General features: G+C 44.6%; 1 protein-coding gene across 4 annotated transcripts; it reads right to left on the reverse strand.

Moving 5' to 3' along the window:
- Positions 1-10: 10 nt before the first annotated feature.
- MTFR1L (mitochondrial fission regulator 1 like) lies at positions 11-16,578 on the reverse strand. 4 transcript variants are annotated; one of them, XM_038531538.1, is made up of 7 exons: positions 16,426-16,578; positions 13,147-13,290; positions 12,575-12,679; positions 9,866-9,975; positions 9,419-9,630; positions 7,870-8,191; positions 11-1,430 (listed from the first exon to the last, which is right to left on the reverse strand). In XM_038531538.1, the coding sequence occupies exons 2-7, from the start codon at positions 13,168-13,170 to the stop codon at positions 1,325-1,327; spliced, it is 879 nt and encodes a 292-aa protein (XP_038387466.1). In that variant the 5' UTR covers positions 13,171-13,290; positions 16,426-16,578; the 3' UTR covers positions 11-1,324. The 4 variants fall into 4 exon arrangements, with proteins under 4 accessions (XP_038387466.1, XP_038387464.1, XP_038387465.1 ...); XM_038531536.1 differs by lacking the exon at positions 16,426-16,578 and adding an exon at positions 15,891-16,025; XM_038531537.1 differs by lacking the exon at positions 16,426-16,578 and adding an exon at positions 15,867-15,991.
- Positions 16,579-16,764: the final 186 nt, after the last annotated feature.

The raw sequence follows: 16,764 nt of genomic DNA on the forward strand, positions 1-16,764 counted from the left end.
GACTCTGATGGTAATTAAAATATTACCATTTTATTTCTGAAAAAGCAACTTTTTAATAGTTATATGTTGTCATTGCCATAGGTCCCATCTCAACACCTGTGTTCTATTCAAGACGTTATCTACCAAGTGGCAGGTTCCCATGTTGCAGGTGTGCTACCTTATGAGGCTTAAACAGCCTCTATGGGGCAAGTATGTAGGTTATAAGATGGAATTCCTTAAGAGTTTAGGGTAAAATCCCTACAGAAGAGGACAAGAGGCTCCCTATGGAAGTTTTATATTATTAGGCAGGAGTTTATAAGGAAAGAGGGGAAGCCAGGAACCTGTTTATGAAAGTTCACATACCTTAAAATTAACAGAATCCTATACTCATGAGAGATACCAGGTAGTCACAACTCAGAGACAAACAGCACATGCAGCATCTCTCCATATCCTTCCATTTAATATCAGGTAATGCTTCAACCCAAACACACACAGGATACATACCGTAAAGAAAGGGACCTGAGGGCGTCTGAGTCATGCATGGTGTGGTAGGTACAAACCTTGGCCCAATGCAAAAGGGGCGGTCAAGGGCCTGGAAGAAGGATGGTGCTGTTTCTCCTTCCCATTTCTCTTTCCTACTGGGCTTAAAGTCAAGTCCATGGAAGAGAAGGTGTGTTCTATCAGTGGAACCCATGAGGCCCCAGGGCCTGGGAGAGTAGATTTGGTTGTACAGTATTACAAAATATATTTAAGAAAAAAACAGCCCAGGCCTCCCAGCAGCAGCCCAAGTGTCAGCTGGTCCAGAGGTCCGACCTCTACATCTAGGGAGAGGGAAGAGGGAGAGGGTGATTGTTGGGCACTGGTGTCAGTTTATGATGGAGCAGCATAAGATTCTCCCTGCCCTGTCAACACATACATTTATAGCCCCTTACCCCTCAGCCCTGCTCTGCTGCAAGGAAGCTGCTGAGAGTGACAGCTGGGCACAGAGTGTCCGTGAGACCAGTTATGGGGTCTAATGCAGTGAAGTAAGCCATTCATTTAGGACCTATTTTCACATAGAGGCAAGGAAAAACCAAACTTCTGTCTCACCATTTAGACTGAGACATTCCAACTAACTATACATTTACCTGTAACAAGAGTCTTGGTGCAAAACAGGCCTTAGCTTTTGCTAAGGTTTGAAGCAAAGGAAGCGTGATCCAACTCTTCTCTTTCAGTCCAAGCTCCAGCTTTCAGTAAGACTGTTGCAAAAGATTTCTAACTGAGAGGCAGCCAGGTCTCTGGTGAGGAAGGCAGCTATTGAAGGAATTCCAGGAGCATGAGACTGAATTTGCAGAGCTGAGTTCTGTCAGTTTCCTTTTCTATTAATATCTTCTTCCTTCAGAGCAAACTTCCTCCTTAGGACTTCAGAGATCAGGACAGCAGGGTCTTCCTCTTTCAATAAACTCCTGTTCCTAGAGACAAAATAAAATATTAAATACCTGCTCTGTCTTTGGTAGTGTTTTGTGTCTTTGAATACACTATCTCATTTAATTCTCACAATTATAAAGTCAGTGCTATTACCACCTTTTTCAGATGAGGAAACTGAAACAGAAGGGTTCTATAATTTGCCAAAGTCACTAGGGTACTCAGCCAGTTAAGTAGCAAATCCAGAGTCCAAAACAAGTTAGCTAGTTTCTTAATTAGAATGCTTTACTATTTCCTGAAATGGCAGTAAAATGTGGGCAAAGGAAAAGACTATCAACCTGTTAGAGCTGACCTCTGGTGGCTAAGCTTCTGCTCCCATATTTTGGTGTGCTGTCTTTTCTGAGCATTTCCCCAGGTCACCAGGGGAAGTAACTGTGGACATGGCTATTCTGACCTTTATTATTACTGGAGAAAAGGCATGTTGAGGATTTCCTACAACCCTGTTTGTTTGCTCAGGGGAATTCTGCGATGTTTTCAATTAGAAAAAACACAACGTTTTACCCTCTTAACAAATTTCTAAGTGTATAATTATTGTCAACGATAGGTACAATCTTTTTTTTTTTTTTTAATAAAAGGAATTTTTTTTTTTTAATCTTTTGACACCCTTCATCTATTTCTCCCATCCCCACCCCCAGCCTCTGGCAAGCACCAATCTGTTCCTTGTATCTACACACTTGTTTTTTTGTTTTAAATTTAGATTCACATATAAGTCTTCTTACAGTTTTCGTTCTCTGGTTTATTTCACTTAGCATAATGCCCTTGAGACATTATATTGTTCAAATAGCAAGATTTTTTTTTTTTTTTTAAGAGATGGAGGAGGGACAGAGGGAAAGAGATCCTTTAGGCAGGCTTCATGCTCAGCACAGGGCTCATCTCATAACCCTGAGATTATGACCTGGGCCAAAATCAAGTGTTGGGATGCTTCATCCACTGAGGCACCCAGGTGCCACCCCCCCCACTCTGCCTGTTTTTAGAGGTGGGGGGAGAGGCAAGTGGCAAGATTTCAGTCTTCATGGCTGAATAATGTTCCATTCTGTATATATACCACAGTTTCTTTATCCATTCATTCACTGGACACTTAGTTCTTTCCATATCTTAGCTTTACAAATAATGCTGCAGTTGAATATGGGGTATGTATATCCTCTCAAGTTAATGTTTTTGTTTTCAGATCTTTTTTTTTTTTTTTAAAGAGGAGTCATTTTATTTATTTTTTACTTATTTATGATAGTCACACACACAGAGAGAGAGAGAGAGAGGCAGAGACACAGGCAGAGGGAGAAGCAGGCTCCGTGCACCGGGAGTCCGACTTGGGATTCGATCCCGGGTCTCCAGGATGGCGCCCTGGGCCAAAGGCAGGCGCTAAACTGCTGCACCACCCAGGGATCCCTGTTTTCAGATCTTAAGCAGGTTCCATACCTAATCTCAAAACCCTGAGTTCATGACTTGAGCTGAAATCAAGAGTCAGACGCTTAACCAACTGAGTCACCCAGGAGGTACCCCTATTCAATGCATTTTGAATTAATTTTTGATGGTGTAAGGTAGTGGTTGAGTTTCATTCATTTGTATGTGACTATCCAGTTTTCCCAGCATCATTTGTGGAAGAGGCTGTCTTTTCCCTACAGTATGTTCCTGGGTCCTTTATTATAAACTAACTATATATGTGTGGGTTTATTTCTGGGCTCTGTTTTGCTCCATTGATTTGTTTTTATGCCAATACCATAGTTTTAATTATTATAGTTTTGTAACAGAGTTTGAAACCAGCGAGTGTGATGTCTTCAGTTTTGTTCTTCTTTCTCAGGATTGCTTTGGCTATTTGTGGTCTTTGGGATACCATACAAATTTTAAGGTTCTTTTAGTTCTGTAAAGAATGCCACTGGACTTTTGATACAATGGCATTGAATCTGTGGATTCCTTTGGATAGTATGGGTATTTTAATTATTCTTATAATCCATGAACATGGAATATTTGTTTCTTTCCTTGATGTCTTATAGTTTTTAGTATACTTTCACTTCCTTGATTGAATTTAATCCTAGGTATTCTATTCTTTTGATGCAATTTAAATGGGATTGTTGATTTCTCTGATTGTCATTAGTATATAGAAACACAACAGATTTTTACTTAAAAAAATTTTGCATCCTGCAGCATTACTGAATTCATTTATTCTAAATTTTTTTTGAGTCTTGAGTTTTCTGTATAATAACATGTAATCTGCAAATGTGACAGTTTTACTTTTTCCTTTCCTATTGGGATGCCTTTTCTTTTTCTTTCTTTTTTTTGTTTTTTGTTTTTTTGGCTAATTGCTGGGGTTAGGACTTCCAATATTATATTAACTAAGTGGCAAGTGGGCATTTTTTTCTTGTTCCTGATCTTAGAGGAAAAGTTTTCAGCTTTTACCACTGAGTGTGATATTAGCTGTGGGCTTGTCATATCTGGCCTTTACTTTGTTGAGGTATGCTCTGCTCCTCCTTTACCTGCTTTGTTGAAAGTTTTTATCACAAATGGATGTTGAATTTTGTTGAATGCTTTTTCTGTATCTATTGAGCTATCTGCTCTATTGAGAAGAACATAGGACTTTTATACTTTATTAATGTAGCATCACATGGATTTGCAGATGTTGGACTATCCTCACATTCCTTGAATAAACCCCACTTGATCATGGTGTATGATCCTTTTAAGTACTGTGGGATTCAGTTTGCTAATATTTTGTTGAGGATTTTTGCATGTACATCAGGGATATTGGCCTATAATTTTATTTTCTTCTGGTGTCTTTGTATTTTGGTGTAAGGATAATACTGGTCTTGTAAAATGAGTTTTGAAAGAGTCCCCTCTTTTTGTTTTTTTTTCAAAGAGTTTGAGGAATAGTGGTATTCTTTTGGAAGTGTTTGAGAAGCACTGGCATTCTTTCAACAAATGTTGGGTAGAATTCACCCAATGAAGCCATATATCTGGTCCTGGATTTTTGTTTATTGGGAGACTTTTGATTACTGATTTAATCTTACTAGTAATTGGTCTGTTCAGATTTTCTATTTCCTTATGATTCAATCTTGGTAGATTGTTTCTAGGAATTTATCCATTTCTTTTAGGTTGTCCCATTTGTTGGTGTATAATTTTTTAACAAAATTTTTATAGTAGTATCTTACTCTTTGATTTGTGGTACTAATTGTCATCTATTTCATTTTTGAGTCCTCTTTTTTTTGGTGATTCTAGCTAGAGGTTTGTCAATTTTATCTTTTCATCTCTTTCATCCTTTTTATTGCTTTTCGGTCTTTATTTCATTTATTTCTGCTTGAATCTTTATTTCCTTCCTTCTAACTTTGGGTTTCAGTTACTCTTTTTCTAGTTCCTTAAGGTGTAAAGTTGTGTTACTTGGGAATTTTGCTTCTTGAAACCAGCACTTACTGCTATGAACTTCCCTATTAGAACTGCTTTTCTTGCATCTCAAAAATTTTGGTATATTTCCATTTTGATTGTGTCAAGGTATTTATCTTTCTTTGGTTTCTGCTTTGATCGCCCTCCCCAGGTTGTTCAGTAGATGTTGTTTAATCTCCACATATTTGTGAATTTTCTGGTTTTGTGTAACTGATTTGTAGTTTCATATCATTGTAGTTGGAAAAGATGCCTGATAGCTTTCAGTCTTCTTAAATTTATTCACACTTATTTTGTGGATTACCATATGATCTATCCTGTTAAAGTTCCATGTGCACTTGAGAATGTATATTCTCTTGGTTTTGGAAGAAATGTTCTGTATATATCTGTTAAATCTACCCAATTTAACATGTCATTTAAAGCCAGTGTTTCCTTTTCTATCTGGATGATCCATTGATACAAGTGCTGTATTAAAGTCACCTCTTATATGGCTTTTCTCCCTTTATATCTGTTAATATTTGCTTTATATATTCCTAGGTGTTTACAAATGTTACATGCTCTTGTTGGATTGACCCGTTTATCATTATATAATGCTCTTTGTCTTGTTATAATCATTGTTTTTTTTTTGTTATTTTTTTTTGTTATAATCATTGTTGATTGAAGTTAACTTTTTTCTGATATAAGTATAGCTACCCCAACTTTCTTTTGGTTTCTATTTATATGGAATATTCTTTCTATCCCTTTGCATTGTTTGTGTTCTTCCATCTAAGGGAGTCTCTTGTAGGCAGCATATAGGTTTTGTTTTTTAATTCATTTAGCCACTTAGCCACTCTTTTGGAGTATTTAGTCCATTTACATTTAAAGTAGAATTATGGGGCAGCCCTGGTGGCGCAGCGGTTTAGCGCCGCCTGCAGCCCGGGGTGTGATCCTGGAGACCCAGGATCGAGTCCCACATCGGGCCTGCATGGAGCCTGTTTCTCCCTCTGTCTGTGTCTCTGCCTCTCTCTCGCTCTCTCTGAATGAATAAATAAATAAATCTTTTAAAAAAAAATTAGAATTATGGATAAGTATATACTTATTGCCATTTTGTTAATTGTTTTCTGGCTATTTCTGTAGTTCTCTGTTCCTTTCTTACCTTGCTCTCTTCCTTTGTGGTTTGATAATATTCTCTAATGGTATGCTTATATTCCTTTTACTCTTTTGTGTATTTATTAAAGGGTTTTGTTTTGTAGTTAAGTTTAGGCTTAAGTTGATAAAATTGTTGCCAACTTGTTTCATCACATTGTAAAGCTCATTATTTTTACCCCAACCATGTTTTTGATGTCACATTTTACATCTTTTTATCTTGTGTATCCCGTAATTATTGTAATCAGTTATTTTTACTAGTTTTGCCTTTTTAACCATAACAGTAAGTGATGAATCCACTATTTTTATTATATTTACCTTTCCAGTGAGATTTACTCTTTGATAGGTGTTCCTATTACTGGCTAACACTCTTTTCAGCTTAAAGAGGTCATTTTAACATTTCTTGTAAGACTAATTTAGTGGTGATAAACTCCTGGCTTTTGCTTGTCTTGAAAACTCTTTAATTCTGAATAACTTTGGTTGGAAGGGATCTGGATTCCTTCCCCACACTAGGGACGTTTTCAGCCATTCTATTTTCTTTTTCTCTTAAAATATTTTATTTATTGGGAGACAGAGCGTGCACACAGTGGGGGGAAGGGCAGAGGGAGAAGCAGGCTCCCTGCACAGCAGAGAGCCTGACACAGGGCCCAGTCCTATTGTGACCTGAGCCATAGGCAGACACTTAACTGGTTGAATCACCCAGGTTGCCCCTCAGCCATTCTATTTTCAAATTAGATTTCTGTACCTTTCTTTCTCTTCTGGGAACCCTATAATGAGAACATTATAGTCCGTTTGATCTTGTCCTAGAAGTTCCTTAAGCTATCTTTATGGGGTTTTTTCCTCATTCTTTTTTCTCCTTGGTGCTCAGATTGGGGGAATTCTACTGCCTTGTCTTTGAGTTCACTTATCCCTTCTGTTTCATCTAGTTTGCCCTGAACCCCTCTAGTGTATTTTTCAGTTCAGTTACTGTGTTCATCAGCTCTGTGACTTCTTCAGTGTATTTTCCATCTTTTTGTTGAATTTTTTGTGCATCTGTTCTCCCCAGTTTGGTGAGCATTTTTATGACCATTACTTTGAACTCTTTATTGGGCAGATTACTTATCTCTGTTAAGATTTTTTCCCTAAGGTTTTTATAAGAGATCTAGAATTCATAGTAAAATGTTCACATCACAGGGGAGCCATGGGAATAAAACCAACTCTAGATTGGGGTGGGTTTGAGTTCCCTAACACATCATAAAAGATGTCCTACATAGCTGGAAAATAGGTGCCTTAAATTCTAGTGAACTTACATACATTCTTACTGGTAGACACAAGATCAATCTGTCACATTTCTGAATCTTTGCTGATGGGGCTACTTTCTCATTTTTTCATTAAGAAAGGAGAAAAAATCCCCAGACACAAAGGTCCACACATTGGGGATTCTGCTTTAGTAAGCTTAAAGTGTATTTATAACAAAGTTTAGCAATTCTGATGGACAGCCAGGGTTACAGTCTCAAATGCCTGAATTTGCAGTGTTTTGCATAAGGGACCACTGTACCTTAAAGCAGAAACTATAAAATTTTCCATAAAAGAAAAAAGTCTACCAGTTTGAGATACTAAAATAATTATTATGTAACCTCATTTTGCAGGGTGTGGCATGGGCATGGGGATACTTGTCACCAGTAGTATAAGGACTACCACCAGTAGTATAAGTGGTAACAGAAGTTTGGATCAGATGAGCCTTCATGTAAAAAGTTAGACAACCTCAACCAAATATAAAATGTTGCTTTCCTCAAACGGGAATCCCAGGTGTTATTAAGCAAGTAAGCTCTGTGAATGGAGTAATACACAACTACTACGGAGGACTTTACTTTGTAAATTCTTTCTACTAGACCATTGGCCGCAGGTGACTTAAATAGTAAAACAAGACACCAGAGCTCCTTATCACATACTTACAGATCTTGGCTCTGTTTCATCCGGTGAAAGTCCTTCAAGATCCCCATCATATCTGCAAAGCTGCTGGCCTTGGACAGAGAGACACAGTCATCCTCTTCAGATGAGCTGCAGGTAGCCTTGTGTTCTGGTTTGCAACATTCAGGGCTGGCAGAACAAAGCAGGGGGACTGATGGAAGCTCAGGGACCTCTACCTCAGTCTCCTCGGTGATGTCACTAATGACAAAGGAAGTTGTAGAGTGGAATGAGGATCCAAAACAAGGTAAGGGAGAAGAGACATTTGAACTTCCTGGAGATAAGAAATCTGGCGTTAATGAAGCCGAAGCTGAAAGAGAAAACAATAGGCATGGGTGGACATTGGGGCTAGAATACAGCAGTAATATCTTCTTCCCACAAGCAGTGTCTATCAAACATTCATTTCCTAGGCTTGATGCCATGACATTCTGGGAAAGCCCAGGATGCTATCTGTGAGCCAGTGGAGGGTTCCTCCACTACCCTCCCCTCTCAGAATCTAAAGATGTAAGGGCAGCACTGAGCTCTTCCAGTGTTCTGAGAGGGCAGAAAAATCCACCCCATAAAGGCTTAAGCTTCTAAAAGCTCCCATTCTGCAGTGGGCTGTGGAGTGACAGTCCTATTTCTACTAAAGCAACAGTGACAGATCCAATGTGTCCTTTTCTCTAATTGGGCTAGTGCTTTTGACTGCTGCTATCTAACAGAATGGTCCTCCTAGTTTCTCAAATCTTAAGAATTTCCAAAACAAAAGATTTTCAAGTTTCATGCTTGTCTCTTGGATGACAAAAATGTAGCCAATATATAAATGAAAAATTCAAATATAATTCCTCTATAAAGCTGCCATTTGAGGGAATTAAATATATGAAGATTACAAAGAACACTATGTAATTTTCATGTGTTCTACCAACAAGTAAGGTTTGGGAGCTAGGACTTTAAGGTGACAAGGAGTCACCTCAAAAAAGTGAGGATGGATGGAAGGAGTAGGATGATAAACCCTGGGCAGCTTGGGAGAGATCCACCTGTTGGTGTTTCATGCACTCACTAGGTCAAGGCAAACTCCCATCCATTTCCAGTAGTTCTGCCTTAACTCCAGACAGACAGGTGGTCTCTGGGAGAACAAGGAAAGGGAAGATAGAGAGATAAGAAGAAAGCTTAAAGAGGTATCTCTCTTAATGGTGGGGAATGCTTATTTCTCACTGAAAAGGGAAGTTGCTTGAGGGCTCATGGAAGATGTGATCTTAAAGACCAATTGAAGAGGGTATTGGTTTTTGTGGCCAAGGGAGGTAATTTGCGGGGTTGGGGGGTGGGGTGTCACAGGTTAAGCGAAGATTTTGTTCCTAATCAATCCAGTCAACCCAGAATGGCTGATGGAAACCATCCAAGGAGTATTACAGGTTAGCCAGTCCTCAGAATAGCCTGAGCCCTGGGCCTGTGTCCCCCCTGAACCACGGTCCTTGATTTCCCTACCCTTATCCTGTACCAAAAGCCAGGGGGAAAGGAAGAGTATGCTGAATTCTGGCCCTGATTTGGGGGCTCCTACCTGCATCAGCTGCCACTATTTTAGCAATCTGGCTACGTAAGTGGCTCAGCTCATCTTGCAGCTCCGTGGTACGGCTTAGGGCTGGTAGGGCTGGCTTCTTTAAGGCCAGGAGCCTCTCCTCGGACCCTCGGAGGTTGGGCACTGAGGCATTACGCTGCATGACAATCAGAGGGCTGGGCTTCCAGGTATGCCTCAGGGGCCGGGTGTCACTCCTGGACCAGAAAAAAGACAAGCATGTCAGAGAGAGCCAGCCACTGCATCCCTTCTAAAATTCCTTCACCCATTTGTACAGGAGTAACATAGCCAGGTTCTGTTCCCACTGAAGAGCCCACAGCTTTTGTTCCTGTTGCCCTCGCAGCCCCTCATAAGCACTCTCCCTGTTGCCTGCCACCTCATCTGGAAGAAGCTCCCCCCATTCCCCAGCAGACCAGCTACTGCCTTAGCTACCTGACCCGGGCATATGTCTCCTCTTCATCTGCAGCAATCCAGGCGATGTCAGCCAGAGTAGGGACTGGGGGTACATCCCTCAGACACAGATCAGAGATGTTGGGCAGGGTCTACAGGGAAGCAAAATTCATCAAAAAACATTCTTGACATCATGGGAGGGGCACCTAATCCAGCCCTGGGTATCAATCAGAAAGGCTTCCTAGAGAGGGGAGAAGACAGTTCTTGGATGGAAAAAGGAAAGAGTTTGTGGGATTACAAATAGTTCACATCTGGATGGAGCTGGGTGTCAAGGGTGATTTGTTAAAAACTTTGATTCTAAGACCAATAATGAGCCACTAGAAGATTTTAAGTAAGACTCAGATTTTGAAAGATTACTCTGGCTGCTGTGTGGAACATGCATGAGAGGGTGAAGAGACCAGTTGTAAGGCCGTTAATATCTTTCATGCAAAACATGGTGGCCTAGAGCAGGGTTGGGACCTATTTTTATATGTAAAGTTTTATCAGATAGTCACACCAATCATTTATGTATCATCTGTGGTATTTTTTAAGCTGCAACTGCAGAAGTGAGTAATTAAAAGAGTAGTTATGACCCCCACACTAAAATATTTACTATTGGGCTTCTTACTAACATTTACTAACTCCTGGCTGGAGCAAAGGAGTCTTCAGTGGGATTGGGGAGAGTTACCTTTCAACAGAGATAGCCACTAAGCGCATCTTGCTCTCTCCAGCTATGAGAATACAGGTATAAGGACATTAATAAGAAGTTTCTCTTGGCCAGTTCTTTACAACACCTCCATAGCTAATTGGGATCTACACTGCTATAGCAACACTGTTTTAAGTGAACTTGGTAATACGAATATTTGAATTTAAATAAAAAGAAATGATATCAAAATAAGAGGATTCCTTAAAATAGCTCCTCAACCCAGATGAACAATAACCAGGGAACAGACAAGGCTGACTGACTTTATGTTAAATGAAAGATTAGGAGGATTCAATCATGCTATGATTATAAGAAAGTAAAAAAACAAAAAACTAAACCAAAACATTATTTTGTGTCAGGACTCTGATTATATGCATTTTCCTTTCTTTTTCACTTTTCATAACTTATTTTTAAATATTTTTGTATGGGTAAATTTAAGTCATCAAGATTCTCTTTATTTTTTTTATTTATTTATTTTTTTTTAAGATTCTCTTTATTAAGGGAATTAATTTACAACAGAAATCCAGGGACAAATTCTCAAAAACCCATCTATACATGAGTTAAATTGACCAGGAGTTGAGAGCTCTCGCTTTCAGATAGAGAACCTGGGTCTCACAGGAGCAATGTGACGGTCCAAGGTTACATAAGAAAGGGCTTCTACTGACCCAGAAGTTATTGCTAAAATGGCCATTTTGGGGAAGCTTCCATTTGTTTTCCTTTCCAGAGTGCTGCTCCACTATGGACAATTAAATAAATGAACACATATAAAGTATTTAGCACAGTGCCTGACACACAGCATGTGCTCAGTAAAGTTAGCTAGTATTACTAATAGTACTCCTGCATACTCCTGCTCTGTGCTCTTGATCAGTTCCTGCCCAGCAGCATCTGGTCAAAGGACTGAAGAGGCCAAGTGTGGGGACAACATCCATTGAGTCTCTCACACTCCCTAGCTGTGCTTCCCTCTTTTTTTGATGTTTGAGATGGCTAGGACCACATCTTGCCCATGCCCTTTAGGCAATTATGGATAACTGGCAATCTAGGTCACAGGACAGCCACCCCACACTACAACACTTCCAACTCCATCCCTGACTCTAATACCAATTCTGATACCACTTTTGACTCCAGAATGAATTCCTACAACTTCACAACTAAGCATTTGATACTTCATTTCTGTTTTTACCTGGGTCCATGTCTTTTCAGGCATATATTTGTTTCCACTGTGTAGGCAGAAAGCTGAAGTACTTGTGTCCCAGTTCCCAAACATACATACCTTAAACATCTAGCCTAGAGCTGGTTCTTAACCATTAGTTCTCAGAGGGAGGTAGCTGGGGCTAATAAATGCTACTTAGCTTTCTACTGCAGAAGAATGGGGCCGGATTCTGATAGACATTCGCCAGGCAAGAATCTGCAGCAGAGTGGGTGCTAAAGGCCCCTAGACACAGAGGTAAGCCTTAAGAAGTCTAGTAAAGGAGTGGCTAGACTTGGCCAGAAAGAAAAGGATCGAAGTAATGGCCTCAGGGAAACATAAAAATAGGCTGCCAAGTGATCCAGTCTTAGGGGTGGTAAGAAAAGTAGAGTTCAACTCAGAGTCACACAGGACTCAATCAATGTCCCACATGGAGACCTGCCAGGGTTGCAGGCAAAGACCTCAGGGCACAGACACAGCTACTCTGGGAATCTGGCTCAGCAAGAGCCTTTGGCCTACTCTGATAAACTGACTTGCAGGAGTCCGATGAAATCTTAGTCACTTAGAAGTGGCATCAAAGATGCAACCTTATTCATTTATGAACAGATTGAAGTCTGACTGTTGTGGTCATAGTTTTGTGTTCAATCAGGAAGGCACAATGACCAGTATCCACAATATGCACGTAATATATGTTTCCTGACAAAATGAAAAAGTGATCAGGAAAGCAATCAGCCTCAGCAACACCAGGTAGTCTGGGCACAGATGCAGCACCATATTCACATAGCCTCTGAGCCTCTACACCCTACCCTTCCAGTATACTTACCTCAAAGGATGCCCGGGGACATGGCTTCAGGGGCAGGTTAGTCCCAATTCTTCTCACTACACTGCGAGCAGCCCCATGTGGCTTGTTTTGCCAGATTGGGATGGTCTAAAAGGAGAGAAACAAGGAGTCCCAACTACTATTCCATGCTCCCCTCGATCCCTTTAGCAGGGAAACTGAAGTCCCCAATCCCAGGGACAGGGTATGGTGTGGAGGTCCAGTCTCAGTGTGAGTTCCCAGGTTCCCCAGTTGCCAACCACTTATGGGGACATCTGCTGCTGCCAACGCATGGTAAATGTTGGGAGGATCCAGTAAAGGCATGAGGAATTAGTTAAGTATAGGAATCATACAAGTTTCCCACCCTTCCCTCTGCACAGAAAAGCAGAAACACAATGACTGCTTAACTGCCCCCAAGACTATAGTTGGTTTTGCCTGTTGGGGAGCGAGTGGTGGGGATTATGTGGAAGGGTCATCCCAGGGGAAAGGAATAATTAACTGGAGAGTCTCAGAATGTCCTACAGAACTTCAGTAGGCCCAGTATTCAACCCTTCCCCCACCACAGCCTGTGCCCTTACCACATTGGCTTCCATTCCTGACATTTCAACCGGCTCCTGCACTTGAAGGACAAGGCAGCCACAGGGCAGCTCCGGGGGCTTGAGGAGGCTGGAGGCGTGACTCCTTCATATCAGGCCATCTTAAGGAACACCAGATTTCTTTTCCTGTGAAACAACCCCCACAGTGGAGACTCAATGGCCACCACTCAAGCGCCACAAAAACCAGGTCCTGCAGAGCCATGACTAATACCAAGGTTTCTTTGATGTTTCACAGAGGAGAAAAACAGCCCAAGAGGCTGTCCTCACCCAGCAACGGCTCCAAATTCAGACCCTTGAAGGTTCTGTTTCAGACCTGTGGCATGAGCTTGGCAAACTATGGGAGCTTCCTGATTCCTTAGGTTTCCTGAGGCATTACTTGTAGAGATGTAAATAGAACTCTCTTGGTAGTCTAAAAGCCAAATTGTTGGTACCATTCAAATCTAGCATTCATTGTTGAAGATAGGGTGTGAAAGCCCAGCATATGCCACCCAGCCTAGCACTACTGGGTCCTGGCAAAGGGGAAATGTAAAGTAGACAATAGGAGAATAAACAGCCAGTTCTTGTCAGTCTCACTCTACTGGGCTACAGGGAAAAGAGCCAAAAAATTTTATCCTGCTTAGCCGTCTACTGCTCTTATAGCCTTAGGCAAGTCCCATAACTTTTCTGAATGTTGGTTTTTCCATATGTAAAAAGAGGACAAGAGCTCCCTTCCTAGATTACCTTAAGGATCATTCAGTGAACTAGGGGATTTTAAAGTGCTTAATGAACTCCTGATTGGATTCTTCACAGCTGCTCTCGTCTGGTGAGCAGATGCAATCAATGAACTCATTCTCTTGTTCATCAAATGTAACAATACCTACTCTGTGCCAGGCCCTGAGCTGGGTACTGCAGGGGCTATGGAAGGATGCTCTCAAGGAACTCACAATATGGAAGAGAAATAGGACTTGAATACAGAATTCTAGTAAAGACTGAATATCATTGCTTAAGAAAGGTACATCTAAGCAGGTGGCCAGGTGGGTACAGGCCCCTGACCCCAAGGCCTCACGGCGAGTTTAAAGGGGTAGGAAAGGATGGAAAACAGCAACAATCGTACAGGTCCCAGACGGGAAGTGAGAGGGGTGTAAAGAGGAAGAGAGAAAGGTAAACTGAGGTTCAAGTCATACGGGCTGGGAATGCTCAGGGGAGAAGTCACTGGGGAGCCAAGGGCAGGTTCTGAACGGGACGGACTGAAAACTCCTGCAGGATTTCTCTCTCACCTGAGGGAGAGGAGTTATCACTCACTTCCCTATACAAAGGAAAAGAAGCTGGAGAGAGGAAGTGTCTAAGGTCACTAGTGGTCATGCTAGTAGAAAGCACTTTAAGTCTGGTTTAAATTGTGCTGCCGTCTGCGTGGGCTCAACTCCCTGCAGTTCAAGGCTTTTATCGAAGTCCCTCTGTGTGCCAGGCTCTGGGCTGAATGTCGGTGCCGCCACAAGCTCCACAGAACTTCTGTTTCTCACTCTGGACACTACAGCCACTTCCTCTCCTCCAGACTTCCCCCCAAAGACTCATTTAGGCCTAACAACAGCCAGAGCCGTCTTTCTAGGACACACTGCTCCTGTGTTTAACACCCCCACGGCTCGCTGCAGCCCACAGAGTACCATCTAGACCCGGAATGGCCTGCAGGGCTCTCCACAATCAGCCCCACCTCACTAGACCAAACTCCAAGGCCCCCCGCACCGCTGGACAGCGCACCTCCCGGCTCCCCGTGCCCCTCAGCCCTTCAGCCGAGCGGACCGCCTCTCCGCCCCCATCCACACTATCCTCTCTGCCTCAAACACCAGCACCTTCTTCACAAGCTCATCACCTCTGCGTTCCCACAGTCAGGTCCTTACCGCCCCTCTCCCCCAGCGCCCCACGTTTCCTTCTGAGCCCTCACAATGGTAATCAGAGCCCCGTATCTGCTGCCTGTCGCAGGGCAAAGGCTTCCCAAGGCGCAGCACCGGAGCACGAACCGAGAACTCCGGTTGGGCCTTCACCCCCCTCCCCGCCCCAAGGGTCCTGGGCTAGACTTCCCCCAGTCCGCTGGCAATGCAGGCTGGTTCTCATCAGCCCTGCGCGCCCACGACGCCCCTTTCCAGACCGCCGTCATGGCCTGTGCACACACGCTCTCCCGCAGGAGACTCGGGGCTCCTCCAGAGCAGGGCCTGCGCTCATCCCTCCGGGCCAGGCGCCCCGTCGAGGCCGCGGCGCTCGGTGGAACTTGGCGAGCGACAGCCTGCGTGGGCCGCACTGGGGGAGCCGCTGCGGGGACCTTGCCCGGGACACGCCTCCCCTCCCCCGGAACGGCCCGACCCCACGGGGCCAAGGTCGGCCAAGTCCTCGCCGCCGGCACCGGCGGCCCTTGGACCCGCAGGCCCGGGCGCTGGTCCCAGAAGGAGCGAGGCGGCCGCAGTGGCCCGGCGGGCCGCGGAGTGCAGCGGCAACGAGAAGCCTCCGCTGTCGCGCGGCCACCGAGGCCGGGAACTCCGGCGAGCAGCTACCCCCGGGCACCGAGTCCTCCCACCCTCAGCCGGGCGAGGCGGACAACACCGGCTCCCGCGAGAACTGGCGCGGGAAGAGGAGCCGCGAGCTCCGCACAGCGCCTTGCGCTAGGCCGCGTCGACAGTCGGGCGGGCAGACCGCACTCCCGCCTCCGAAGCGGCACTCGGACCTAGTCTCACCTCAGACTGGGCTCCGGGACTCACCTCACGGCCCCTCCTACCGCAGCGGGCAGCCCAGCCTCAACCGCCCTCACTTCCGCTGACCCGCCCCCGGAAGCGATCCTTGGCGGCTGCGCACAGGGCAGTGGCCCCGCGCGCCCTCGGGAGGCGGCCTCGGTCGGGGCGGGGCGGCCTCACGGGCGGACCCGAGGAGGGGCCACGCCCACCGCGGCCACGCCCACCCGCGGCCACGCCCGCGCTGGCCCGGCCTCTGGGAAAAGTCGACGGCGCCTGGAGATCCCGCGGCCGTCTGGGCCGCATCGCCGCGGGTCTGCGCCTCGTTGCCGCTGTCCCTGGGTAGTCCTGATCCCACCTCTAGCGGCCGACGTTTGGCCACGTCGCCCGCGCCCCAAATGGTGTGGCGCCTGCTGTCCACTGGAGAACGGCCGCCCTGGCGTTGCAGGCCCCCGGACCGACCCCTGGCCTTGCCTCATCTCGCCCCGCTCCGCTCCTCACACTTCGTGCTTCCCAGCCAAGGCCCTCCACAGCCTCCTGGCCATCTTTCTCCTCGGACTCCTACCGTAGTAGCTGTCTTCTGCGTATCCCACACGCACAGGGCAGATTCGGTGAGATAGGCTGGCAGGCAAGAGCCCAGGGGCATTGGGAAAGGGACCCGCTCTCCTTCCGGACGCCCCTCACCCGCTCCCTCTTCTTGCTTAAACCCTCACGGCCGGGTCCTCGTCCTGGTCTCCATGGCATCCAGGCCTGGGTCACGTGCCCTCCTCTGACCTCAGCAAACAGCTGTGCCTGCTCCCAGGCTGCGGTTCTTCTGTCTCAGAGCCTGCAAGTCCTAGCGGCCAGGGACAGGCTGGCTTCACGGGGGACAGTTGTGGGCAGTCACACAGGGCCTCTTGCTTGC

This window comes from Canis lupus, chromosome 2, assembly GCF_011100685.1.
Source record: "Canis lupus familiaris isolate Mischka breed German Shepherd chromosome 2, alternate assembly UU_Cfam_GSD_1.0, whole genome shotgun sequence".
Lineage (NCBI taxonomy): Eukaryota > Metazoa > Chordata > Mammalia > Carnivora > Canidae > Canis > Canis lupus.

Bases quoted from the DNA above. Each gene is read 5' to 3' on its own strand.
- MTFR1L (XM_038531538.1), bottom strand. From the start codon at position 13,170: ATGTCAGGAATGGAAGCCAATGTG. The intron at 9,976-12,574 runs GTAAGTATACTG...GCTTCCCTGTAG, and splicing joins GTCCCCGGGCATCCTTTGAG to ACCCTGCCCAACATCTCTGA. The intron at 8,192-9,418 runs GTAGGAGCCCCC...TTTCTCTTTCAG, and splicing joins AATAGTGGCAGCTGATGCAG to CTTCGGCTTCATTAACGCCA.